Consider the following 24,599-nt stretch of genomic DNA (forward strand, 5'->3'; position numbering starts at 1 on the left):
GAAAGGAGCTGTCAACAAATACATATCTATGTATTGATCCACGCTCCCTCTCTTGACCTAGAGAACTATGTGCTTTCAATACTACACTTGACAAATCACTCTTCCGTTGCCATCCATAATCGACGAGTGTGTGCGTTAAAATTCAAAAAGTATTGGATACTAAGTGTAAAGTTTTCTGGCAGATCCCCGTCTAAAAGCAAAGTGTTTCATGTGTTGAAGAAAGTGTGACAGAATGGAGAGGGAGTAGGATTTTCTGAGAGTCAAAAAAGAAAGTGCCATCGTCCATCGACCCTCTATCAACACTGGAAAAAAGAAAGAATATAAATAGAGGACGGTTTCAACGCTCATTTTTCCTTTTTCCCTTTCTACTCTCTTTTCAAAGCATCTATCTTACTCTTATCACACTTAGCTAAACCCTCCATCATTTTTACACATCCTTCTTTAAAAAAGTTCATAAACCAACGAAATAGTTAACTAAAAAGTCATTTCAAATATCATCTTCAATGACAAAGAGTTTCATCTCAGTACATCTGGCAACAAAGGCTACTCTAGTACTTACAATACTCTGCCCATAGGATGTATTGGCATTCTCATCCGTAGGTAGAATACGCCGCATTTCCCGCAACTCATCCTAGCCTACACGTAACTTTTCAGAATCTAAAATGAAAACAGCTATCGTCGGGACACGTATCACTCTCCATTTGCACGGCTTCCCTTTACTCACCAAGAGAATAGCCCATCGAGAGGGTGAATACGTGTTTGACGATGGGCCTGTTACAAAAATTGGCAACGGCAATGATTCTGGAACGCATCTGGTACGCGCCAAGTAAACCGTTTCTTTCTTTACTGGATCCCGTTTCAGTCCTAAAAAGGGCGTTTTCTTTGTTATCTAGTGACTCCATGGCACCCTTCACTTGACCTGCAAAAAATCAGCCGTGGTGAAGTGAAGCCATGTTACGGAATGTTCTCGTGATGAAAGTAAAGTAACTCTTTATCCGTGTGAGAGTTACTTTCATCATCTCACTTTTACCAGTACATTGTTCAAGGCGCTCCTTCTGGGCGGATACTAAAGGCAGCCATAGCAAGGATGGTAAGCATCAAAGATGAAACAATAGGAAATAGGTTGGTTGATTTGCATGCTTACATTCTATTCTATAGGCTGCTAAAAATGAAAATGGCACAAGTCAAGTGATAAACACTTGAGTGATGTGTATTGATACTGCAAACCAACGAGCGCTCTTCACTTTTGACCACGAGAAGAACTGTTGAATTGCTCAAGTAAGTCGTATAGAATGACACTGTCATCGAAAGCACTTACTCACATACTACGTTGATATAGGGAGTAGAACAAGTTGACAAAGGGCGAACTCCATTCCATTTTCAGCAGTCATGCCAACCCTTCTTATCTTTCATGCCACTAGGGTCCATGCATACTATGAGGCATTTTCATCCGGAAATGTTGTGCTGTATCACGTGCATACATATGCTGTTATGTAGAATACTTCCTGTTGAAGAGATACTGTCGATCTCACTAGATTTGTTCCGGTTGGAAACCATTACATGCTCTTAAAATTTTTCAATGAATCCTTTTGTTCAACATCAACACTTTTTCTCCCTCGTTTTTTTTCCCATTCGAATACGAACATAGGACAAGGCAAAGAAGAAGAAGAAGAAAGGAAAGAAAGTCAAACAACAAGCAGCCGCAATGAGCCCATGGAAATACACTTTCATCATTTACTTCATCCCATTGAATGATAGTTATGGGTGCTAAAAGTGCCCAAAAAGTGGAGGCCTGAAAAAGTACTCGGAATCCCCTAGAAGAGTGCCATTGATTTATGTTGGGTGCTGGAATGTTTGGCAAAAGATGTCGTATTGTCGGTAAACTGTTGGCAACTCTGAAGAAACGTAAAGCTGAAGGTCAGGGGGATTGTCGTCACCATCGATGAATTTGAAACCTCTCAAACATGCAGCCTCTGTTTCTATGATAATCTGCGTTGACACTTCTGGATCCAAGGGTACCGCCGTTCTTTCACTGCAAGCAACTGTCTGAAGCTACGGCAGAGAGACATAAATGCCACTATCCCTAGGATGACATGAACTGAAGCAGTTTGTCGAAAGTCGGGAAAAACCATTGTGTTCAAGCCGAAGGAATTGGCATTGCCGTAATAAACACGTTTTCTTTTTTTTTTTTTTTCTTTTTAACGATCCAGAATAGGACAGGTAATAAAGAGGACGGTTCTCATTTGTTTCGCCCTACTGACATGCTTCCGAATGTACAAACATTTTTATTGGACGGTGAAACAATTGCCATCTAAAAACAATGGTAATTCGTCTAAAATGATAAAAGTTGCATTTAAGATTACCCTACTTGTCTAAAAAGACAGTTCTATTGTAAAAGAAAGCCTATTTCATCATAACAAATCCACCCTAACTAGCCGGACAAGTACGTCGCTTCTGGAAGAATTGTATACAGTCCCTTTTTGGAAAGGAAGAGGGGCGGCATGTGAATTTGGGTCGGATGAAAAAGCAAAACACTTTTATTCGTACTAAAACAAAATGACCGCTTGTCATGTTGTTCCTATGGATAGATGAAATACAGTGTTTTAGCTTCCACTTTATACTTTATACAAATTTTATTGGACAATATCCATATTTAATTTAGATAATTTTGTATTACTTTAGGATGAAATGGTATTACATTCTTGGACGATTTATTGAATAAATAATTGGAGACATTATTTTGAAGGTCAGTGGACATTTTTCAATTGAGAGTGGCATTACGTTAAAGTACTACGAGACTTATTGAGTATTTTAGTGTGACACAGGTCTTATGAGCAATAGATACAGGGTTGTGGTTTACGAGACTTTATTTATGGACCCTATGAATTGAACTACGCGTTAAACTGATCCCAGGCACGTTCTTCCGCCACGTACATAACAATTGTTGTTGTCAATCGTAATAAACAATAAATATTGTCAAACTCGAAGCATTTACAGAAAGTTGCCTTTCGTTTGATTTTCATCTTCTCTTCTTATTCTTCTTTCTTACTTTCTTTCTTCATACTGATAGCTACTACTCACCATGTACAAAGCCAAAATCTTGCAAAAAATCAAATCGGTGGCAGAAGCCCATAGGAATAAAGTCAAAAACGAGTCCTTCCGTAAGTAATACATGATCACGCTGCCACAAGTAAGTTATAGTGGTAATCCTCAGATTATATTTTATATGACTAGTAAGCATCGAGTGCAAGGATTGCAAAACACGCGGACATTTCAACAAGGCATACCATGAATGCAAGTTTTACAAAGCAGTTTCTGCGGCTGATGGTAAGTATCATGCTCTCACTGCAAGACAAGTTTATGTTTGTTTAACGGAAATTTAGTTGGAAGTAGCGGCAAGAAACGTAAGCAATCAGCTACAATCAAGGAAGAAAAGAAGCAAGCAAAGAGAAAGAAGAAGCAAACAACTGGAGATATCAAGTGCATCAGTTGTGACTTACTGGGTCATTCTACTTCTCGTTCCCTCGAATGGAAAAGTTGCCAAAGGTTATACAGCCCAACTGGAACAATTCTGCAAAGTCTTCAACTTCAAAAAGTTTGGCTTTAAGAGGTAAAACTATAGAAGAACTTCTTCAGCAAAAATTATCCCTAATAGTAAACACACCCCTATTTTTGCTTCTGTCATAGTTTAACCGCTTTGAAGGAAAGTTCTGATGTAATGTTTCGAAACATGGTTAGGTCGGACGGTTTTACTGTAGACTTTTTGTTCAGCCGCAAAAAGAAAACAAAAGAAGACATGATCATTCATAATCACACCTTGACTTTGGAAGATTTTTCTTATGACAAAGTACAAGACAATTACAGACCCGCTTTCCTTGATCCAGGGCGAAGATCTGTCTTCACAGCGGCCATCGGACTAGACCGTAACAAACATCAAGTACGCAGCTGCTCTACCAAGGAATAGTATCATATGACCGGAAGTACCAGATACGCTGCAAAGCTGGAAAAGAAGAAAGCAGGCACACTTAAAATGATCGAAAGTGGCATATCAACCGCCAAAAATTCTATTATCGAACAACATGATCGTCATGTACAATATATGTTGCAGCACTTCGAAGCCTTGTCTTCTTTTTACGACGAGAGAACTGCTAAAGACAGATTTCGTTTATACCAGGGTCAAGAGCGTACTGCCAACAACATGGTCAATTTGCTTATTAATGGAACCACAAAGTACAATAAGCAATTGAGGTTGAAGAAGAAGAAAGATCAAAGCAAGTGACCAAAGAAGAATACCGACAGAATGGCCTTTTGTAAACGTTAAAAGAAGAAGAAGAAGAAGCAAAAGGTTCCAGAAGAGAGGGAAGAAGCAGATGCGAGAGAAGTAAGCAATGTTCTCGCTAAGAAAGATAGGTAAGGTTTTTAAATGATAAGCAATTCATCCACTATTCGCAGAAATATTGATAGAACTCATGCTTTCTACAGCAATTCCCTTAAGAACAAGTGGAAGCCTGAACCCTTTAATGTAGGCGACACTAAAAAGATCCCTTTGATTGTAGTTGGTAATGGCATGTTCGGGAAGAGTGCAGTGTCCATCAAGGGTCATAAGACTGGTGTCGTGGGAGTTCTTTGGCGTGTCTTGAAGCGAAGAGAGGCTGCTGGCGATTTACTGACGATAACAATGGATGAATACAAAACCTCTCGAATATCCAATAATTGTCGTTCCAACAATCTTGAAGCATTGAAGACAGTTCCCGGCCAAAGTATCCTTGCCTGCAAAACCTGTTCGATACTTTGGAACCGCGACGTCAACGCTGCTAAAAACATGTTGGCAATTAGCGTTTCGTTCTGGAAGTCAACGGGAAGACCTGCGGAGTTTTCTAGAAAACCAAAATCACCTGCAACAACCACTTAACACCATCCTCTCATCGCCAGCACGAAGCTGGTTTGATTTTTACAGGTAAGCGTCTCAATTTTGTGTAGTTTGATCTTGAAACTATAACTTAATGATCTCAAAAATTTACTTTTTTCGTCTAGTTATATTGTGGCTTCGTCTAAACCCAAAGCCAAAAAACTGTAGATAAATTTTGTTGACGTCAAGTCTATTTACCACCCAATCATTCCAGCTCTAAGTACCGGAATAAGTTGGTTCATAACTGTATTTGTCTTTTTTTTTTCCTCTTTTTTAATTTCAGAACCATTTCAATTCAGGTACGCACAAAGACTATTTTTAAATAAATGTAGGTTACATTTCATGACAAAAAAGAAAAAAAGAAAATAAAAATTAGCCGCTCCTCTTTCAACATTTTGATATTTGTCAGAATGTGTTTTAGTAAACCAGTAAATCACAAGTAAGGCTTATAAAGGATTCTGTTGGATGCATTATTCATGACTGTTTTTCAAGAACCGCTTATGGGAAATTAAAAAAGAGCACATCAAATAAATCTTATGAATCCCACAAGTCCCCCCTCACCTGGGGTTAATACCCAAATGAATTGCAACAAATGCAAAAAAAATAAAAATAAAAATAAAAAAAAACCAGGAAAAACGGAAACTCTAGGCAAGCAACAACATGTCCTTGACTGTATGTATTCCAAGATGAAAGGGAGGATAGATCTCCAACACGTGACAGAGACTCTTCTATGCAAACAAGAGATCTTGATTCGATGCCATCTGATGCTATGATAATGTCAGTGCTGTCTTCTATTCCACAAACGACCAACCGAAATATCTTTCCCGATCAATTCAAATGAAACCTGGCAAAAGACTTAAAGTCCGCTCTATATACGCCTAAAATTTGAATCCACAGATTTGGTAGGGCGAAAAGGTAAATTTTGTCACTATCTTTTTTTTCCCTTTTTTCTTATTTCTTTGGTGCTCTCTTTTCTTATATTCACTTCCCTTGTAAAATAGAACGGGGAAAAAAAAAAACAAACCATTCACAATTACATAGAATGCGCCGTAATAAAACTGGCGTTGACCGTAAAGACCATCACCGACGGTCCTGGTTTAATGGATCCGGCTTATTCAACATGTTTTCTTCAGCGCCACCTTCACCCACCAACGATGCAGTAGTCTCTCCTTTCCATGATGCTCTCGCACGAAACAGGTCACAGTCACTCACGCCATTGACCTGCCTGACGCCTCTGGATACAGCAGCTGCAGCGGCGAAAAGACCCACTCCCTTGATCAAGTCGGCCAGTAGTAAGAAGATGTCCTTTTCCAGTCTTCTCACCAAAGCAACGGCTGCGACACGAAAGAAAAGCGCCAGCAGTAGTCACCACCGCTATGGCCCACACCACAGCAGCAGCAACAGCAGCAGCACAGACATGAAAAAAGGCGGAGCACACAGCAACAAGGCGTCTGCCTCGATCACGCCGGATTCTTTCTCGACCGCTTTCAACACGAACGGCGACGAGGACGAGGAGGATGACTCTTATATGTCCCCCACGACGAGGCGGAATAGTTTACGAAGCGTCAGGCGATCGTTGTCTGACAATAGCAGGGAAACGATGAGCGAATACCTGCTCTGCACCCAACCCAAAGATCAACCGTTTTCCGTCGAATTACTCGAATTGGACGAAGAAGAAGCCGATCGAATTCAATTAAAGAATGATTTGATGAAATTGGCATTCGAAGGCGAATTTTGCTTACCGTTCGACTACAAAGACTTGCCCAAAGGTAGGATTTTGGATGTGGGCTGCGGCCCTGGCGCCTGGTGCATCGATCTTTCTGCCCGATACCCAGGCATCGAGGTGATAGGCGTGGACAAAGACGACATGTTTCCCGCCAAACATAATCTACCGCGCAATTGCCAATTATTGGTATGTAACGTGCTGAGTGGATTGAGAGAATTCTCAGACGCTAGTTTCGATGTGATACATATACGATTTATGGTCTTGTCCTTCACTTTATCGCAATACCCTCAAGTCATCAAAGATTGCTGGCGGCTGCTTAAGCCGGGTGGTTATATTGAAATACTAGAAACAGACTTGACGATTCATTCACCTGGACCTATCACAAAAAGACTGAATGAAGAAAGTAAGTACCCGGTTTTGCTTTAGCTCGCTCTACATCCATATTTTTTGTGTTACGCGTTCATTTATTAACTTGAATCAATCAATCTCCTCCTGAACAGTGTTGGAAGTAGCGAAAAGTAGAGGACTAGATCCCGCACAACAAATAACGACCTTTGACAAAATGATACCCGAAAACGCCATTCAAACCGACGTCAAATATCGTTCGATACCTATAGGTATTTGGGGCGGTCGCATCGGTGTCCTTTGCAGAGATGATATGATCCATATGCTGACGAGATTCCAACCCGCTGTAAGGGCCTTTTATGGAAAGTCAAAACCAGAGTCCGTGGACATGTTTGACGAAGATATTAAACATGTTGTGCGGGAAATGGACCACTACAAAAGCTTTTGCAATTACTTTTTTTTCACAGCACAAAAACCTCATCTTTCACCAACTAACACTCCTCCAGCAAGCATCGTAAGCACTCCCGCGACTACACCTTCCTCATTTTCTTTGAAACGAAACCAACTAACGCAGCAGTCGTCTTTGACTTCCATTATGCATCCGAGAGCATTCTAAGGCTGTTGCTCTTCAAAAAAGCTGATGCTTAACCTTATCCTGTTTATTTATTTTCCCTTTTTTTTTTTCTTCTTCTTGAAACCCTAATCCTCACTTCGTACTACTACTGCTTAGTTTAATCCCTTTATTTTCTAATCCCTCTCTACATATATACTACTTTACTCGACTACTAAAAAGGTCGCTAATATTATCCCCTCCCTCGTTTCTGTAAGGATGGTTCATCCTAATAATACTAATGCATTGGAATAGGTTGATAGAGTAAAAAGTGCTCTTGAGACTCTCCTCTGTTGTGCATATCGCAAACCCATTTACTTGACTCATGACGGTTCTCAATAAATCATAATTCACTGTCTTGATCCTCTCTCTCTTTCTCTTTCTCTCCCCCCCCCTTTGTATCTGTATTTAGAATAAAGTAATGATAGCTTTTTAAAGATGACCAATTGTTTCAAGTATTATATTATGCAGTAGCGCTTATATAGAGGGTAGCTGTAGCTGCTGCTGCTGCAAATAAAAAGAATACAGAGCTAATACTAACTTTGAATAAGAGCTTTTATGCGATAATGTTGGGACTATTTTATATAGCAAAAAAAAAAAAGAAAAAGAATAAAGGATAAATGAATATCATTCATCCGTTCTTCCATATTCACACCTCATACATAACTGTACGTCATGTAGACTTCAGGCCGCAACTTATTCTTCAATTGTATCAATCATATTATTCATGAGAGCTTCTGTTTGAGCATTCAAATGGTCCATATGATTTTCAACATCGGCCACAGTATTTCTAATATCGTGAAGAGATGTCTTGATTCTTTGGCAATCACGTTCAATATTATCCTTGAAACCGGCCATCAATTGCGTTTCATGCTGCGCCTTCAAGCGGTTCAAAGCCTTGTATTCGGTCATGGCGTCTTTCAAGCCGTCCCAATCTCGACTAGGGTCTGTTGCTTGTAAATGGGTCAGGGCGCTTGATTGACTAGGACCGGCAAGAGCAGGAGGGACCGACTTTTCAGTAAACGTAAAAAGGCGAGTATTGCGGTTGTGCGCGGTTGGAACAGGGCGCGTGGCGGCATAATAATTGCGTTGATTGCACATGATACTTGAGCTGTTCAAGAACGAGGATTATTCGCAAAAAAAGAAAAGAAAAGAGAATGGCAAAGACTGGGGAAAGCGACATAACTTTATAGGCAATAGTTGAAAACATGAACTTCTGTGATATATATCCGTTATGAATCTCCTCTCGATCACATCGACAAAACTATTTATCAAAAAAAAAGTAGGCTTTTTCCCATTTTCGTACAGTCTCAAGTTCGTCTCAATATAAATGGTAGATAAAAAAGATATGGGTAAAAGTTCTATAACTAATGTAGATAGAATGTCTGTCCCTACAGACCTATTATCTGTTCCATCTGTTCACACATTACTTTAAATCTTGCGATAATGTCTCACCAAGATCAATTAGCGTCTACTATTTACGGTAGGTATCAAATAGCAAAGTCTATAGTTTTTCTTTCAATGACAAGTTCCCACCAAGCATGTGTCGTACCATTTTCACTAACGACAAGACGTTTCTCATCAGTCGTTGAGAAATCGAGCAGGGGAGAAGACGCATACTAGAGATGGTTACTCAAAGAGTCTACTAACCTTTGTTTTTATTTAGGTTGGCAACAAGATTTCTGCAGTAACAGTAGCAACGATTGCTGTATTATCGTTAAAACACCTCTTTTTGTCTCTGAGTAAAGTGAAGCAAACTGTAGACAAATAATTTTCAGTCAAAAGATCTTTAGAAAAAACTGTTTGCTTTTTCATTGTCTAAGTGAGCTGATGATACCTGCCGTCAAACATGATGCTGTGTTTGATCAAGAGGGTATTGTTTCATTCATACGGTTAATATAATACATGCCTTCACCGATCTTGTGAACACTACGGTCTGAATGGTACTCTATGTTTACTGATAGAGTAAGCCTACACGTAGGCTGTCTTCTGGGCATAGGATATAATCTGTTTGAACATAATGATCAAATGGACAAGCCGGAAAAGCAAAACTGATGTGCAACTATTATTCAAGCTGTAAAACCATTTTATTGTTTGGGAAATGGGCTGATGGCTATAGACAGGATAAGCAGACATTGATCGAAAGGGGTGCTGTTTGTGTCCAATAATAAAGAAAAGAGTGCTTGTAGACAAGCCATACCAAAAAAAGAAAGAGAGGATAATAGAGGCCAACTCAACAGTCAAAGCGTAACTTCTTTTAGAAATAGTTGAATGCTTTCAGCTTTCAAGCTTTTCACTTCAAATGGATGCAATTATACGCTTTTCCTAAAGTGAAAGAAGCCTTCTTATCTTATGCAGAAATTGTATAAATATGAATACATTCAAGAAGAAGGGGACGGTTCAGACATTCCTCTTTTTTTCCCCTTATCCTTCCCCAGATCGCTCGATTTGTAATTGTCTCGAGTGGCTATCCATGATTCCTCAAACCAATGCTAATCATGTTAAGCCAGTCATTGGAGATGCATTATACTGTTCTATGTCTGTCAATACAAACAATAGATTGGTCAACTACGTACTGAAAACTGTCTTTTTAATTTATCCTTAAAAGTCAGATGACGATAGCATTCAGTGAAAACGCCTGCTTAGTAGATGACTTACGAATATAGACTCAATCTATTGTGCCATCATGTTATACCGAACTTCTGATAATGTGCGTTGTAGCGTCCGGACGGATAATGGAAAAACTCTAAACTCTGTCTTGCAACTCCAACTGTATGTACATGAATTCTTTCACTCCCTAAAATCCATTCTACTACTACGTTTAGCTGCAGCATCAGTTTTTACCAATAGAATTGTCCCAATTTTTTGAAATCACAAAAAACGCTATAATTTTTTAACAAACAATATGTTTTTTACTACTAGAAATAGTTTAACCATATGCTCTTGGACCGATACCATTGGTTTCCTTTGAAGCATGGTCTACAATAGACAATCTTATATCCTGTACGATATCCCTTGCTTGCAATCGACACAGACGCACATGTTGCTATGTATTTATGAAGCGTCATTTGGAATCATTTTTCAAAACGAGAAAACGGTTTTCATGCAAGTAGGGATAAAAATGAAATATAATTGGACAATCAATTTTATGTTATAGTACTAACTCGAAGCAATCGTTTCTAAGCTTCTAGCCAGAAAGATAAATTTGGAAAAAAAAAAAGACGACCCAAACGATCAGCCCTTCCTTTTATTCTTTTCTATTTTTTATTTTTTTGTTCTTCTTACATCACTTCATTGACTCTTTTTCTATATATACACCGGTATAACACTTGTTATCAATTTAAATACCTCTACCATCGATTCGATCATAGATGCCTGGAGCGAATTCTAAAACCCCTTTACTGGGAAACAACAGTAGCGGTGGCAGCAACAAAAAGCCGCCTGTGAGTAGACCAAAATACCAGCGTAGACGATCCAGTTTTGAGGCCTCCACCTACAACAGTCAAGTAGTGGCCACATCCTATACAGCGACCAAGAGTCATGGAGAAGATACCAATATACCAGGATTACATCTCTTACAGCTATTGACGCTGACTGTTTGCATGGCTGGTGTACAATTTACATGTAAGTTTATATACAACGCATGCTTATAGGCTATATTGACATCATCTTTATTTCATCATCATGGATGTTTACGTTACTAAAAAATAAAAACTTTATATGATTTCAGGGACTGTTGAATTATCGTAAAGTGGCCATCCTTTATTTCACAATAAAACAAGAGTGATCTTTATTACTGTTGCTCATTTACCTCACCCTTATTTAGTTATGGAACGCCTTATTTGTTATCGTTAGATTTGTCAAAAGAGTTGACAGCCTTGGTCTGGCTAGCAGGGCCATTATCCGGTTTAATCGTGCAACCGGTAAGTAGTTTTTCGGGATTTCTTTTTTTATTAGGATAAGCGGGCAAACCGTAACCTCCTTTTTTAGATCAGTCGTTAAAAAGAGACCCTATCCGTCATCCTTCATCTAGGTCATTGGTGCTTTTAGTGATAAATGTACATCAAAGTTCGGAAAACGTAGACCTTTTATTGTAGTAGCAGGGATTTTAACATGCCTTTCTATGGTGGGTGTTGCTTATGCTAAAGAAATTGGCTACTGGTTTGCAGAGATATTTGCCACTTCATCAACGTCGATGGATCGTATGGAAAGTATAAAGCAAGCTGTAAGTATTCTTTTAGATACTCAAGGGGTGGGGGGGGGTGGGGAAACCGTTCCGCGGGCTGCCCTGAAGCAGAATGAACTATCTTGCATACTTGTATAGGGAGGACGGCAAAAGGATTTAAGCTGATCTTTACCACTTTCCCTTTTAGGCTCATACCAATGCTATTATCGTAGCTGTGGCTTCTTTTTACTTTTTAGACTTCACCTTGAATGCCGTCCAAGCCATTTGTCGTGCTCTTATTTTAGATATTCCGCCTTTATGGCAACAAGATATTGCAAATGCTTGGAGTGCTCGTATGAGTAACACGGCCATGGTCATTGGTTATTTTGTCGGCTTTGTCGATCTGGTCAAGTACTTGCCTTGGTTAGGTGATTCTCAGGTCAAGGTTTTCTGTATCGTCGCCATTGTCGTGTTCGTTTTGACATTAGGCATTACTTGTGTAACAACCAAGGAGAAAACCGTTGAAAGAAAAGACGACGCCGAACTCAATCAGTAAGTTCCCATGACTCTGTTTATTTGTATCAGAAAAAAAGTGCGTCATATTCATCATGATCTCCTCCCCCGTACGACAGGCCCTGGTATAGCACTTTTTATTACATTTGGAGAGCTTTCCGTTTTTTGCCTCGTCCTATTCAAACATTATGCAATACTCAGTTCTTTGCCTGGATGGGTTGGTTCCCCTTTTTATTCTACAGTACGCAATGGGTTTCCGATATTTATTTCGCCACGCATCCTCCTCGTACACCTGATGAACCTCTTGACTGGGCTCAAGGGACACGAGCAGGTTCTTTTGCCCTCTTGTGCTACTCTGTTGTGTCCGTCCTGGCGGGTTTAATCTTGCCTGCTATTGTGTCCTCCAAATGGGCCATCCACAGACGCTGGATGAACTTGTTGAACATTTACACTTTGTCACACTTGACAGTTGCCTTTGCGCTCATCTCGTCCTTGTTTGTAGAGTCAGTAGCAGCCGCCACTGTGGTACTGGCCATTATGGGTGTTCCATGGGCTATCGTACTTTGGATCCCCTTCTCGTTAGTAGGAGAGTTTGTCAGTTACGAAGATGAAAAGCGAAACATGGCAGCGGTGGGTCACCACGGCGCTATCCAACAGTCGTCTTCACATCATCACTCAACACCTCACGAAGAAGAGTCACAGCAAAATAATGATGAGTTTGATGCAGGCATGATTCTAGGCGTTCATAATATGTATATCGTCTTCCCTCAGTTCGCCGTCGCCATTATCTCCTCCTTCATTTTTGCTGCTGCCGACGCTATCAAGGACGGAAACAATAGAAGAGGTGGAAATATGTCCAGTGTGACGCCTGTATTGATCTTTGGTGGTTTGATGGCTATTGTAGCAGCTGCTCTAAGTAGATTCATCGTAAGAGTAAGCGGCCCTTCTTCTTCTCATGGGGTTGCAAAATAAGAACAACGACTACATAACTACCCCATCCCTTCTTTATCTTTATATATACCAAGAAACATCAATAAACGGGATTTTTGTGGATCATGTTGGTTTGTCCTTTTCGTCGAGTTTGATTGGGAGAAATAGAACAAAAATATCTGAATTTCATATGTTTGAAGTTCATATGCCCCCCATTTTTTCGGTTCCTTTCTATCTCCTTTTTGTTTTTTTCATTCCCTTTTTTCTTTTGCACTTTATCACTGGACGGGGGGTTTTTTTTTGGTATAGCAGTTCTTCATGATATGGCAGAGAAGAAAAAGTTTGTATTTGCCGAAAGGAAAAAGGCACTTCAAATGGCTGCTACTTGTGGATTGAGCGTCATTGAAGAAAAGGTGGAATTGAGAGGATACCAAATTTATGTAGTAGAACAATGGTAAAACACTCTTAACGGATCGTTGTCACTGTTATGGTAAACAATGGCAAACAATAAAAAAAAAACCTGTATTGCTTAGGGTTTGCGACCGTAAAGTGCCGTCAAACGTTGTCAATGTGTTTACAGGCGATGAAAGTCATGTTGTAAGTTGATTGAGTTGTGTTCTTTTTTCAAAGGTAGCTTTGCCTAATCTATCTTTTCATAAAATGATACTGATGCTTTGTTTTGCAAAATGCATAACTTATATAGATTCAAGTAGCCGTCATTGCTATTTCAACTGCTGAATTACAACATTCGCGACCACAGATTCAAACGTTTCTTCAACTGGGTGCCCATTTAAAATCGAAACCAACACCACTGGGTGAAATATTATTAACCAATCCGGGCGAATTACCTTATGATATGGATATGATATTAGTCCCCAACGGAGATTACGATAGGTGGATAAAGCAAGCCTATGTTAATATCAACTTGAGGAGAACGAATTGTACAGGAAGAAGCTCGCTTAACCTACAGCCTCCAAAGTAAGTCAGCACAAGTAGAACGCCTATTGTTGAAGAGCATAGTCTTAGTTTTTTCGTTTCCTATCTATGGCTTTTTTCAGTCCAGCTTCGGAAGAGAAATTTAGATCACTCTACAAGATAGCCGATACAGTCCATTTCCAAGATGCTGTCATCAATTTAGTGTCACTCGTGCAGATCGCTCTCTATTTATTCAAATTACTCGACAAAGACTACGTTGATGGATTGTTATGTGATGAAACGACTCACGCACTATGGGCTTTTTATGCAAGCTACATTCCCGCCAAAACAGCTGATTTTCATTTGAAAGAACCATGGATGGAGCCCCACCTCGTCGCCGCTATTATTTCTAAATTGATTGTTTGTCGCAATAAACTTCAGGATGCTGGATTTACGACGGTCAAAGACCCCTTCCTCGATCATGATACATTCCGGTTTGATATTGGCGATTATCAAAAATATAAAAATATGCGGATTACTCGATTTTTGGATAAAGACACAGTCGTACGGTTAAACGAGCCGACAAATCCAATCCATTCTCTTGTGGGGCAGATGAAGGTCAAGAGAGTCATTAAATCAAAATTGGACGATATTTCAGGCGTAACGAATTCACCGTTGTCCATAGAAACATCCGATCCAGAAGTCTTTCGTCATCACGCTACCATTGAAAGCTTACGGGCCATTTGGCGACCCAAGCTGAAGGGGGATTGTACACTACACTGAGCCATAATAATAACTTGAGTCATACGATCAATAATAACGACAGCAGTGGAGGAATGACAAGCCTGATGTCAGAGATCAGTCACAGTAACAGTAGTAGTGATCAACCGTTGCATCCTACGCCACTACTGCAGCCACAGGATCAGTCGTCCTCCTCCAATGAACTCATTCACATGTTGAAAAAAACCACGAAAACAGGCGGTGCGGCTGTGGATATCTTGAAAAATCGAGTGGCAGGCACCTTTCCCTGGATCAATACAACATCGGACAGCAAAGCAAAGCTCGCCACATCACCCACTTCGTCTGGATCGGAGGTGACTTCCCCTTCGCCGTCGGTGACCTCCTCTCCCTCTCGTTCTCAACAGGCCCAGCAGCCACCACCGTCCTCCTCTCCGAACAGTTCAAGCCATCTATCAAAGAAGTCTCTTTCCGAAAAATCATCTCGAAAGCCTTCACCTTTATTATTCACTCAAACATCGTCTCAAAAGAATCTATCAGCAACACCATCTCCCCCTTTATTAACTGCATCCACTCGTCATAGTAAGAAACGTATACCCTCGATTCGTAGAAATAACAAACATAATACCTCTTTAGAACCTAATACTACTACTACTATTGTACCACTCACCTCTCCTATCGCACTCAACCCTACCTTCTACGATTATAATACCCATACCCATCATTCTTACGCACTTGCATCTTCTACTTCACCCTACTTACGCAAATCCAAATCAGCAGAGTCAAACGCTGCAACATTCACTAGCCCCAAATCAGCACCTATTTTGAGCTCGAGTCGTTTCTTTTTTACTGCCTCCCCCAACACACCCAGCGGCAAACCATCCAATACAGATGATCACTATCATTTAGAATCCACATTAGACGATGAAAAAAGAAAAGGTACACTATTTGAGAAAGCATTCGGGAAGCAACAGAAGGAAGATGTTGATGAAAAAGTTTTCAAGGAGGATATTGAAGAACGCGGAGAGGACACTGAAGAAGAAGAAGAAGAAGAAAAAGAGGATAAGGTAAAGGAAGACGAAGAGGAGGGCGATTTTGTGCCCTATCTCCCTCACAGCCAGAAACAGGATGTTGTAAGACGCTATCACCGTACGCGATCTCTGTCAGACAGTCTACTTTTTGATCCTGGCTATTTGACAACCATTCAACAGCAACAAAATACAGAGTGGAAGAAGGAAAGCGATCCAGGCGGAAATGATCTTACCCCTGAGAAACTAAAACGATCCAACACGATGACCCTGGGCACCAGCAGCTATAGCCGCTTGATGCCTCATGCCATCGATATGGATGATCTTATCTTCAACGCGGATGTGTATGGAAAAGAAGCTTCTACCATGGTGGATGGTAGGGACGAAACTGCTCCACAGCGACCCAAGACGATCATGAATGTACAAACTTACCTCATTTTCGAACGCCTGTTGCAAAAACAACGTCAACTTGAGCAATATTACCAACAAGTCAAATCGATTGCCGCCGTTTACGAAAAAACAGCCGATCGTTTAAAGATGACTTACGAAAACCGAATGAAGGCATTTGAACAACTGCAGTCAAAGTCGAGGCGAGTGATAGATGAGCAATCGACTACAGCTCAAAGATTGAAACACGTCGAAGATCATAGTGCTAAGCTTCACTATGAATTGAACGTGCTGAATGACAAGTTGAAAGAAATTGAAGAGAATGTAGGCACTTTCTTTGGCAAAGTGGGGGTTCTGGAGAGAAAGATGGGTGTTTCTGGTGCGAGGACTTCCCCTGCGTCTCCTTCACAAGCAACCACAGGCCAGTCGAGTGCTTCAGCATCCATGATGATTGTTGGCAATTACCTCAACCATTATTGGACAAAAATATCTCAGTGGATGACTTGGTTGCAACCAAAGGAATCTTTATCGCATGATCAAAGTACATCAGATAATGTAGGATCAAGCAGCGATATAAATACGAATGCGCAAATAAAAAATTGATTGGCTGAATCACACAAAAACATGTTTTTTGATTTTTGTTTTAAGAAATATCACAGGCAAAATGGGGGAGGGGGGTAGTTTGCCCATTTTTCTCTTTTGTTGTTTTACCGATGATGCTTCCGTTATCGTCCACTCTCAATGACGGATAGGAACACTCATTACTCTTCATGCGGACAACATCACTACAACAATAGAAATGCTCAAATTGGTTGGTATAGTGCTAGCCTTTGCGTTAGGCTATATGTCAGCTTATCATGAATTATTCGCTTACCTATTACAAGAGGTGAAGAAAAATATAAAATATCCCCTCTTTCTTGAACAAAACATACTTATAAAAGCTAACTGGATTGTGATAGAAAGCTGTACTATATATACTGTTGAGTATTTGTGGTTGTTTTTTGTTAATTTATATACCTTTAGATCGAATTGCTGAAAAAGAAGCAATGGCAGTAAGTGTTTTCTCATCTGACCTGAAAAAAAGAGCAACACTGACGCCGTCCTTTTTTCTTCAACTCCTGTGGGGATTAGAACCCTTTAACATCATTACGAACTTCGGCTCGCGAACATTTACAACGTAGAGGCAGTTTCTAGAGACCAGCACCTGAATACCTAGTTTTCACGATAGAAGCTTTTTTAACTGATTTCCCTCAATAAACACAAACAGACTAATTTCAGTAGAAAAGATACATTGGATATCTTCATTTGAACAGACGCGACAAATGCTCAAAGTGTATCAGATCCTTCGTAGAACTGTTGTTTAGTAAACACTCACTCATTGCCAGATTAGACTTTCATTGGTCGATACGATTTCGCTTGCGAAACATCTTTATAGACTAAGCTTCCGAAGTACTTGTAGGATTTACTGGTATTCACGAAACTATGATTCCATCTACCAACTCTCTCTTCTTTTTCTTCTCAGAATAAGAAGCTGACAATGCCATACAGCCCATTCTTTATCACCCTACTGAACAGCGGATACTGACGATGAAACCCAGTGCTCGAATAGCTTTACTGTGTGCTATATAGTTAACATTATTATGGTACCAATCCATAGTTACTGTTACAAACATGCCGAATATTGTATATGTAGAAAATACCTGTAAAAGAATGATTCATTTCAATAATGAGTTGGAAGACTAAACCCACGGTGATAGAACTCCCCTCAATGACGATATACTTAGAATGCAAGCAATATCAGTAGTCTATTTAGATCTTCAAAGCCAATTGTTTGGCTATTGAACCAGCGAATTGCGGGGCTCAAGATATCGATGGTCAAGTTCTCCGTTAATTATCCTTATTTTTCCAGACCTTTGTTAACGTGGCGTTACGTTAAGATAGGGTACGGATGAATTTAAATGTTTTTTTTGTTATCATTCGATGGAACCCTTCATTTTTTCTTCGATCCCTATTGAGTGACAGTTTCTCTTTTCTGAACCCAAAAGAATTTGTACTGAGTGACACAAATTTCCTCAATTTTCTACTTTTCTGGGTGCATGCAGATCAAAAAAATGTTGGAGAATCACTGTCATCGCATTGATCCGTAAGACTGTTTTTTTTTTTTGAAGACATCGCCTCCACTTTTCTCAAATGACTGTTATAGGCACACGCACAGACATACATACATACACACGCACACATACACACACATTACCTAATAAAGAATTTGCTCCAATTTTTCCGTATATGATGATTATGTAGCAATCACTAAATCTTTATTTTCGTTATTGCTATTATTCTTAGCATTCGTATTAATGGTGGTGGTAGTAGAAAGCTTACTCGCTTGATGCTGATTCTGCTTTAATACAATAGATTCGGGACTGTTGGGTGGGGAAATACGAATAGGTGTGGAGGGTTTAGGTTGTTGAAGATATTGTAGAAAAGGCGAACCACTGGGAGATGCAGTGGATTTTGCATTTATGCTGCTATTGTTGGTAGTTGTAGCGGTGGTGCTAGTGTTCGTGTTGGTAGTGTTATTGGAGTTGTCAAACTTGAGCGTCACTCTACCTCGTGAACGGTCTTCAAAAAGTGTCATGATATTACCGTGATCGCCTACACGGTAAGAGACCGAATAGGGATCAATCCAAAGAACAAAATCACGAGGAAGATGGGTTTGAATGGTGTTTGGATCCACATTCGCTTGAAGGGCAGCTATAAAATAATTTTACAACATGAGTTTTTGCAATCCACAAGCATTCAATTGGACATCAATTTAGCTTACCAGACGTCACAACGGGATCTAATAGACCATTGAAATTAGACAGAGCACGGTAGCCATTGCCTCGATAAGGTTGCTGAGGATCCCAATGGTCTTCGAAACGAATCTTTAACAATTCTGACAGCTTGTCTTTGAAGCGAGCAATGGCATCTTGCTCGAGTTTCGTATTCAAAAGTCTACCGAGAAATTCAACAGCTTGAGCAATTTCAATATGCATTTCTTAATGGAGGATGTAAGACAAAAAAAAAAAAAAAGAGGTTTTAAAAAATGATAGAAGAAAAAAAAAAAAGAAGGAAAGGGAAGAAATAAGTAGAGGGAGTATGTGTATAGAAACGGAAAAAAAGGGGAGAAACGTTTGTTTGTGAGTTTTATATGTGATATTGTGTTTTTTTTGCTTTTTTTTTTGGTGCTTTTTTCTGCTTTTTTTTTTTTTTTTTTTTATGTCTTTTCTATTTGGATATGAAAATGTATAAAGAGAAGAAAGAGGCAAACGCTTTTTTCATCTGAATAAAGAAGCTGCACTAAAATTTCGCTTGTTGAAATCGAGTTTTCTATTTATTTATTTTTTACTATTGCAAATTGTTGATTTCTAGAGCCTCAGCAACTAGTATTTGTGTCAACAAGTACGTTTTCGATCAGAAAAGAGCGTTATCTACATTTTACAGTCTAGTACTCGCTTTATTTAGATAATGATGAGTTGTATTCGGGATAGTCAATGCGAGCAACCTTGGTTGGATCGCACATTTTCATCCAATGAAATTGTTTCAACGTTTACCATAAACGGATTTGGGCATTTCCTTTTTACTAGATTTTTTTTCTTTTTGTTTGACTTGTCAAAAAAAGAGCGTTCAGTTTCTTCGCACACCCTATTATACACACATGGCTGAAAAGACATACTTTTTCAATCAAGAGGTTACAAAGTCGCATGTGGATTTGAACTATTTAGATCTTGATCAACATGAGCAACTATGGAAGCATGTTATTGACACACATCCTTTCAATAAAGCTGTACGATTGAATCACACAGTGGATCTGTTAGTTGATCGATCGAGTCGCTTACTTCAATCTATCTTTCTCTTTTTCTTAGCTCTCTGTCTTTTTACCTTCTTGTTCCATCAATTTGGCAGAAGAACATATGAGTCACAGCCTTGGTGTATATTATGAAGTAGAAGCGCCTCTTTCGATTTTGTTGGACAGAGAATTCTTTCAACTTTACCTGCAATCAGGTAGAAACCAAAATTACATTTTTTATGCTTTTCCATGCCCTGCTGAACAAAAGATTCTTCTTTATTAGACAATTCTCAATTGATGATGCATACATTAGATACCCATTTAAATACGGATGACGTTGTCGTACTGACACCCAAAGGTGAACTTGTATTCAGCTTGACGAAAACAACCTTTGAAACGTTCGGTATGCCACCCATAAAACAAACAAAAGCTGATATCAAACACGTAAAACACAGTAAAGTATCGTGATAACATACAATGTTCCAAGTGACAGAAAACTGTACTTACAGATCCATTTCCAGTCGTCAAGGTGGACCTCAAAGATAGATCTTTTAAACCGGATAGTAAATTATTCAACCGACTAAAGTGGTGCTTTGAAAATACATTGACAAGGTCGTTCAGGATGGTTTTTTGTGCATTTGATAAATGTAAGAGAAGCAAGAGGGTGGTCGCCAAGTCGGACTACAGTATTTACCTTTTTTTTTCCTTTTCCTCATCATCCTCATGATGCATTGTCAGTGACAAAGACGACCATCGATATGCAATGGCCCTTGAGCGTCAAAGAAATCACCAGAAAAGAAATGAAGCCAGAGTTCGATACACTGACAGATATTGATATACCCACTTTCCAAAATATGATGTATGATATGGATCAACAACAAGAAGCATCCCTACAGCATTGGGATACGAGAGCTATGGAAGCCATAGAATGGATAGGTTTGGCTCATTTGAAGGCCAGTCGATTAATGCAAAAATCAAGTCAACAAAAGCCCGTCGATCCGTTTGTGTCCGTCTATGAACCTCCAGTACCTTTATCTGATTCAGCACATACAGGTACCTTGGTAAGATTCAAGGGATTCATATCCGCTTTTGCTGTGGACAATATGATGACCATGTTGAGGTAAACGATACGTTTCTGACCGTCAATACATGGTTGAGGCACGGCATTAAAACGCGCTTTCTCTTTCTTGTAGGAAATTAATGGCATCAGGTGTCACAAAAGAGTGGATCGCCCTGACAAGTTGGGGTTTCAAGGATTCGCCTTACACTTGGGACAAATTTGCTCACTACCATTATTATAATGGTGAAAATGATTACACCTTCTTATTGTTACCGAATAATAGAAATGCATACATGTATCAATTTTATGGTTCGCATCACGTCAAGACGTGAAAATAATAAAGCATTAGCTCTATCGGAAACTGTCTTTCATCTGTAAGCTTACATGCATAGCAATCCGTGATGCTGCAAACACACAGTCCCTGTGTTATTTCCTGTTAAAAAGTCAATCTATATGGCAAAACGAAAAAAGCCAGGAAAATTTTAAATTGAACGATTTTTTTATCTGAAGTTTAAAAAACCAATTAAGCTTACCTTTTTTTTTTTTTTTTTTTTTTTTTTTTTTCTCTCCCAGTAACCGATGGTTTGCCAATCATAAAGGAACAACACAAAAAAGAAATAAATCAAAAAATTTGACCCAAAAATGGACAGCCCAAAAAAAAATAAAATAAACTTAGCATTGACAGGTATATCGCTCTACTTGTACCTTTTCTTTCCTTTTTCTGTTCTTGTAAGAAACAAAGCTAGGATAGAATGAAAACGTCAGTGGTGTTCTCTGCCATTGCCTGCTTCCTATCAGCTACTGCTACGATCAATGCATCTCCAGCAGAGGAGAACGGAGTTGCACCTGACAACTCTGTCTCTACCAGTGTTCTTTCTTTGACCTCTTTTGACAATTTCAAGGAAGCCATTCAAAGTCATGATCTCACCATGGTCAAATTTTTTTCACCCCAATGCCGTCCCTGTCAGTCGTTAGCACCTGAGTTTGAGGCTGCAGCCAAGACCATCCAAGAATACGATAACAATGACCACTTTTTATTAGCAGAAGTGGACTGTACAACCCACGGAGAAATGTGTGCTCACTACCAAGTCAATATATATCCTACGATGCAAGTGTTTAGAAAAGGCCAGCCTATCGACATTTATAGTGACGCTCATACTTCACAGCGTATCGTGGAATACATGAATCATCGTTTAGAGTCCGGCTTATCCGTCATCAACAACAAAGAGGAACTAGAACAGCTGAAAGAAAAAGAACCGTTATTAGCCGTCGCGTACGTGAATGCCAATGATAAGGAGATGATCCAACGATGGTCTGCCCTGTCAGACAAACTCATTGACGACTTTGCTTTTGGTATCGTCATTGTCGATGAGAATTCAAAGGAAGACATACAACAGATGTACCCGTCACCACAGGCAGACCTGCACAGCACACCGACAGTTGTTCTTATGAAGAGATTTGACAAGGGTATGGATGTGTACGACGGCGATACTAACGATCCGGCACAAATGGAAGATTTTATTAAACTCAATAGTATTCCTCTTCTTGGGGACATCAACCCTGATACCTTTATGGATTATGTCGATGCGGCCCGTCCCTTAGTCTATCTCTTTTCCGATTCTGACGAAATGAAAGCTCAATTGACGGAACAATTGAAGCCGTTAGCAGAAAAGTATAAAGGCGTTTATGCTTTTGCGCATATTGATGCTAAAGTCTTTGCATCGCAAGCAGGCTTCTTGGGTCTCGAAAATAACACATGGCCCGCGATAGCTATTCATGATTTTAAAACAGGCGGCCGATACCCTTTCAAGGCGCTCGCCGCTGATCATATTTCCCTATCACCCTCCCTGCATGACGACCTTGACCGATTTCTGGACAAAGTCCATCAAGGCGATGTGCATGAACTCATCCGTTCGGCAGCCATACCGGATCCGCACGTGAATGAAAATGCGCCCGTCAAGACAGTCGTAGCCAAAGAGTTTGAAAAGATGGTGATGGATCCTACCAAGGATGTCTTGATTGAAGTGTATGCTCCTTGGTGTCCACACTGTCAAAACTTGGCTCCCGTCTACCAGCGTTTGGGCGAAATCGTTCAGGAAGCCAACCATAAGGACGACACCGGTATTGTGATTGCTAAAATGGACGGTACGACGAATGATATACCTTTGTCCGCCGGTTTTCAAGTGAATAGCTATCCTACCATCAAACTTTTCAAAGCAGAAACAAACGAAATGATTGATTATACGGGTCCTCGTACACTACGTGATTTCGGGAAATTCATCTTGGAGCATGCGACAAAGCAGAATTTACAGATAGATCTGGATGGTCTGGAAAAGCCAAACACGGACAAAGAAAATTATCCTCGCGAGGAGCTCTAAATAACTTTATCATTTATCGGGGGGCTTCATTGTATAGAAAATGGCGAAAGAAAATAAAAACTACAAAAGTTCGGAATAGAGGGGAACTCACAAGGTATGTGTTGGATTGGAATGGAATGGAATGGACACACACTTGTGTCAACCTGCCTCTCCTGTTGTGCTCATTCATAGATGAAATACAATACTCTATCACTTTTTGGTATCGGTCGATGACTTTGTAGAGTTGTTGATAATGGTGATGTAACCTATGTTGAGAGAGGAGTATCAATGTTCTGTGAGAAGCGACACTTACGCTGTACGCGAAGGATGCATGGGATTTATTATTCTTTTACCAGCAAATGCAATATTGTCGGAATCTGTTCCTACTTCAACCACATAATTATTGCGTGTAGTAATACTATGTGGAATGGCCCATTCATAATAGCCCGAGTTCAGTGACGCTCTATCTGTCATGACATGACAAATGCGCAAATCGTTGCTTTCACCGTAGGCAAGGGCAATCGTAGCATAGCTGAGTGAGGCGTTGAGTGGAACTACTTTCTTTTTAGTGAGATCGTCGTACGTACGTGGTTTTCCGTCTGGTAGCCTATTCTGCCTTTTCACTGATTAATCTTTGGTGACTTTTTTGAACAAACGAAAGGTACTATTCGTTTACCATTCAATAAGGATTTTGTCTCCTGTATGAAACACGTTATTTGCTTGTGGGTAAACCATTGTCAGATTTTGGCATACGATATATTCTATAAATAAAATGGCTGATATCAAAAAATAGGCAAACTTCATGGCTTGAACAAATGAGATGGTGTAGAAATAAATAAAGAAAAGAGATATTGGTAAAAAAGAGACAACGGCAAAAGCATCCTCTTCTTTTCAAGACCTTTTATATACATGTGGATGAGGTCAAACATGAGGGTCGTTCTTTTTCTGGAGAATGAGTAATAAGTTTCATTTTAACAAAAATTCAAAATCAGTTCATTCTATGCAGTTAATGTTATACGGACGATTTGATATCAGCAGATTAACTTATACTTCCACACGTCGAAAGGCTTTGTCAATAGACAAGTGG

At 39.7% G+C, this 24,599-nt stretch overlaps 11 protein-coding genes across 11 annotated transcripts; 8 read left to right on the forward strand and 3 right to left on the reverse strand.

The window, feature by feature from the left end:
- Nucleotides 1–3,063: 3,063 nt before the first annotated feature.
- On the forward strand, nt 3,064–3,607 carry BDF20DRAFT_883252 (uncharacterized protein; the record flags this gene model as incomplete). The annotated part of the gene is made up of 3 exons (XM_053081785.1): nt 3,064–3,190; nt 3,246–3,327; nt 3,384–3,607. The coding sequence occupies exons 1-3, from the start codon at nt 3,173–3,175 to the stop codon at nt 3,605–3,607; spliced, it is 324 nt and encodes a 107-aa protein (XP_052934271.1). The 5' UTR covers nt 3,064–3,172.
- A 263-nt stretch (nt 3,608–3,870) lies between these two features.
- On the forward strand, nt 3,871–4,424 carry BDF20DRAFT_883255 (uncharacterized protein). The gene has a single exon (XM_053081786.1). It carries the CDS (start codon nt 3,971–3,973, stop codon nt 4,277–4,279), a length of 309 nt encoding a protein of 102 aa, XP_052934272.1. The 5' UTR covers nt 3,871–3,970; the 3' UTR covers nt 4,280–4,424.
- Nucleotides 4,425–5,951: 1,527 nt separating this feature from the next.
- BDF20DRAFT_915029 (uncharacterized protein) lies at nt 5,952–7,596 on the forward strand (the record flags this gene model as incomplete). The annotated part of the gene is made up of 2 exons (XM_053084265.1): nt 5,952–7,038; nt 7,136–7,596. The coding sequence occupies 2 exons, from the start codon at nt 5,952–5,954 to the stop codon at nt 7,594–7,596; spliced, it is 1,548 nt and encodes a 515-aa protein (XP_052934273.1).
- Nucleotides 7,597–8,223: 627 nt separating this feature from the next.
- On the reverse strand, nt 8,224–8,717 carry BDF20DRAFT_883263 (uncharacterized protein). Its single transcript, XM_053081787.1, has one exon. The coding sequence runs from the start codon at nt 8,689–8,691 to the stop codon at nt 8,287–8,289; it is 405 nt and encodes a 134-aa protein (XP_052934274.1). The 5' UTR covers nt 8,692–8,717; the 3' UTR covers nt 8,224–8,286.
- A 2,244-nt stretch (nt 8,718–10,961) lies between these two features.
- Nucleotides 10,962–13,240, forward strand: BDF20DRAFT_823554 (major facilitator superfamily domain-containing protein; the record flags this gene model as incomplete). Its single annotated transcript, XM_053077808.1, has 6 exons — nt 10,962–11,214; nt 11,321–11,336; nt 11,417–11,513; nt 11,624–11,815; nt 11,964–12,307; nt 12,388–13,240. 6 exons carry the CDS (start codon nt 10,962–10,964, stop codon nt 13,238–13,240), a joined length of 1,755 nt encoding a protein of 584 aa, XP_052934275.1.
- Nucleotides 13,241–13,381: 141 nt separating this feature from the next.
- On the forward strand, nt 13,382–15,021 carry BDF20DRAFT_661487 (uncharacterized protein). The gene is made up of 4 exons (XM_053075973.1): nt 13,382–13,652; nt 13,732–13,795; nt 13,902–14,176; nt 14,257–15,021. The coding sequence occupies exons 1-4, from the start codon at nt 13,522–13,524 to the stop codon at nt 14,894–14,896; spliced, it is 1,110 nt and encodes a 369-aa protein (XP_052934276.1). The 5' UTR covers nt 13,382–13,521; the 3' UTR covers nt 14,897–15,021.
- BDF20DRAFT_837543 (uncharacterized protein) lies at nt 14,962–17,460 on the forward strand (the record flags this gene model as incomplete). Its single annotated transcript, XM_053079062.1, has 3 exons — nt 14,962–16,807; nt 17,290–17,318; nt 17,398–17,460. 3 exons carry the CDS (start codon nt 14,962–14,964, stop codon nt 17,458–17,460), a joined length of 1,938 nt encoding a protein of 645 aa, XP_052934277.1.
- A 1,099-nt stretch (nt 17,461–18,559) lies between these two features.
- BDF20DRAFT_915032 (uncharacterized protein) lies at nt 18,560–19,301 on the reverse strand (the record flags this gene model as incomplete). Its single annotated transcript, XM_053084266.1, has 2 exons — nt 18,560–19,017; nt 19,088–19,301. The coding sequence occupies 2 exons, from the start codon at nt 19,299–19,301 to the stop codon at nt 18,560–18,562; spliced, it is 672 nt and encodes a 223-aa protein (XP_052934278.1).
- Nucleotides 19,302–19,851: 550 nt separating this feature from the next.
- On the forward strand, nt 19,852–21,684 carry BDF20DRAFT_883276 (ribonuclease P 40kDa subunit-domain-containing protein). The gene is made up of 6 exons (XM_053081788.1): nt 19,852–20,092; nt 20,172–20,310; nt 20,379–20,549; nt 20,617–20,742; nt 20,834–21,215; nt 21,289–21,684. The coding sequence occupies exons 1-6, from the start codon at nt 19,964–19,966 to the stop codon at nt 21,485–21,487; spliced, it is 1,146 nt and encodes a 381-aa protein (XP_052934279.1). The 5' UTR covers nt 19,852–19,963; the 3' UTR covers nt 21,488–21,684.
- BDF20DRAFT_883279 (thioredoxin-like protein) lies at nt 21,457–23,886 on the forward strand. Its single transcript, XM_053081789.1, has 3 exons — nt 21,457–21,529; nt 21,729–23,627; nt 23,755–23,886. Exon 2 carries the CDS (start codon nt 21,908–21,910, stop codon nt 23,531–23,533), a length of 1,626 nt encoding a protein of 541 aa, XP_052934280.1. The 5' UTR covers nt 21,457–21,529; nt 21,729–21,907; the 3' UTR covers nt 23,534–23,627; nt 23,755–23,886.
- On the reverse strand, nt 23,678–24,367 carry BDF20DRAFT_662086 (uncharacterized protein). The gene is made up of 2 exons (XM_053075974.1): nt 24,189–24,367; nt 23,678–24,128 (listed from the first exon to the last, which is right to left on the reverse strand). Exons 1-2 carry the CDS (start codon nt 24,314–24,316, stop codon nt 23,822–23,824), a joined length of 435 nt encoding a protein of 144 aa, XP_052934281.1. The 5' UTR covers nt 24,317–24,367; the 3' UTR covers nt 23,678–23,821.
- Between the last annotated feature and the right edge of the window lie 232 nt (nt 24,368–24,599).

The sequence above is a fragment of the Mycotypha africana genome, assembly GCF_025528875.1.
Source record: "Mycotypha africana strain NRRL 2978 chromosome Unknown BDF20scaffold_8, whole genome shotgun sequence".
Classification (NCBI taxonomy): Eukaryota; Fungi; Mucoromycota; class Mucoromycetes; order Mucorales; family Mycotyphaceae; genus Mycotypha; species Mycotypha africana.

Bases quoted from the DNA above. Each gene is read 5' to 3' on its own strand.
- BDF20DRAFT_883255 (XM_053081786.1), top strand. From the start codon at position 3,971: ATGACCGGAAGTACCAGATACGCTGCAAAGCTGGAAAAGAAGAAAGCA.
- BDF20DRAFT_883263 (XM_053081787.1), bottom strand. From the start codon at position 8,691: ATGTGCAATCAACGCAATTATTATGCCGCCACGCGCCCTGTTCCAACC.
- BDF20DRAFT_661487 (XM_053075973.1), top strand. From the start codon at position 13,522: ATGGCAGAGAAGAAAAAGTTTGTATTTGCCGAAAGGAAAAAGGCACTT. The intron at 13,796-13,901 runs GTAAGTTGATTG...TAACTTATATAG, and splicing joins CAGGCGATGAAAGTCATGTT to ATTCAAGTAGCCGTCATTGC. The intron at 14,177-14,256 runs GTAAGTCAGCAC...GGCTTTTTTCAG, and splicing joins CTTAACCTACAGCCTCCAAA to TCCAGCTTCGGAAGAGAAAT.
- BDF20DRAFT_883276 (XM_053081788.1), top strand. From the start codon at position 19,964: ATGGCTGAAAAGACATACTTTTTCAATCAAGAGGTTACAAAGTCGCAT. The intron at 20,550-20,616 runs GTAAAGTATCGT...ATCCATTTCCAG, and splicing joins TATCAAACACGTAAAACACA to TCGTCAAGGTGGACCTCAAA. The intron at 21,216-21,288 runs GTAAACGATACG...TCTTTCTTGTAG, and splicing joins AATATGATGACCATGTTGAG to GAAATTAATGGCATCAGGTG.
- BDF20DRAFT_883279 (XM_053081789.1), top strand. From the start codon at position 21,908: ATGAAAACGTCAGTGGTGTTCTCTGCCATTGCCTGCTTCCTATCAGCT.
- BDF20DRAFT_662086 (XM_053075974.1), bottom strand. From the start codon at position 24,316: ATGAAGTTTGCCTATTTTTTGATATCAGCCATTTTATTTATAGAATAT. The intron at 24,129-24,188 runs GTAAACGAATAG...ATCAGTGAAAAG, and splicing joins GACAAAATCCTTATTGAATG to GCAGAATAGGCTACCAGACG.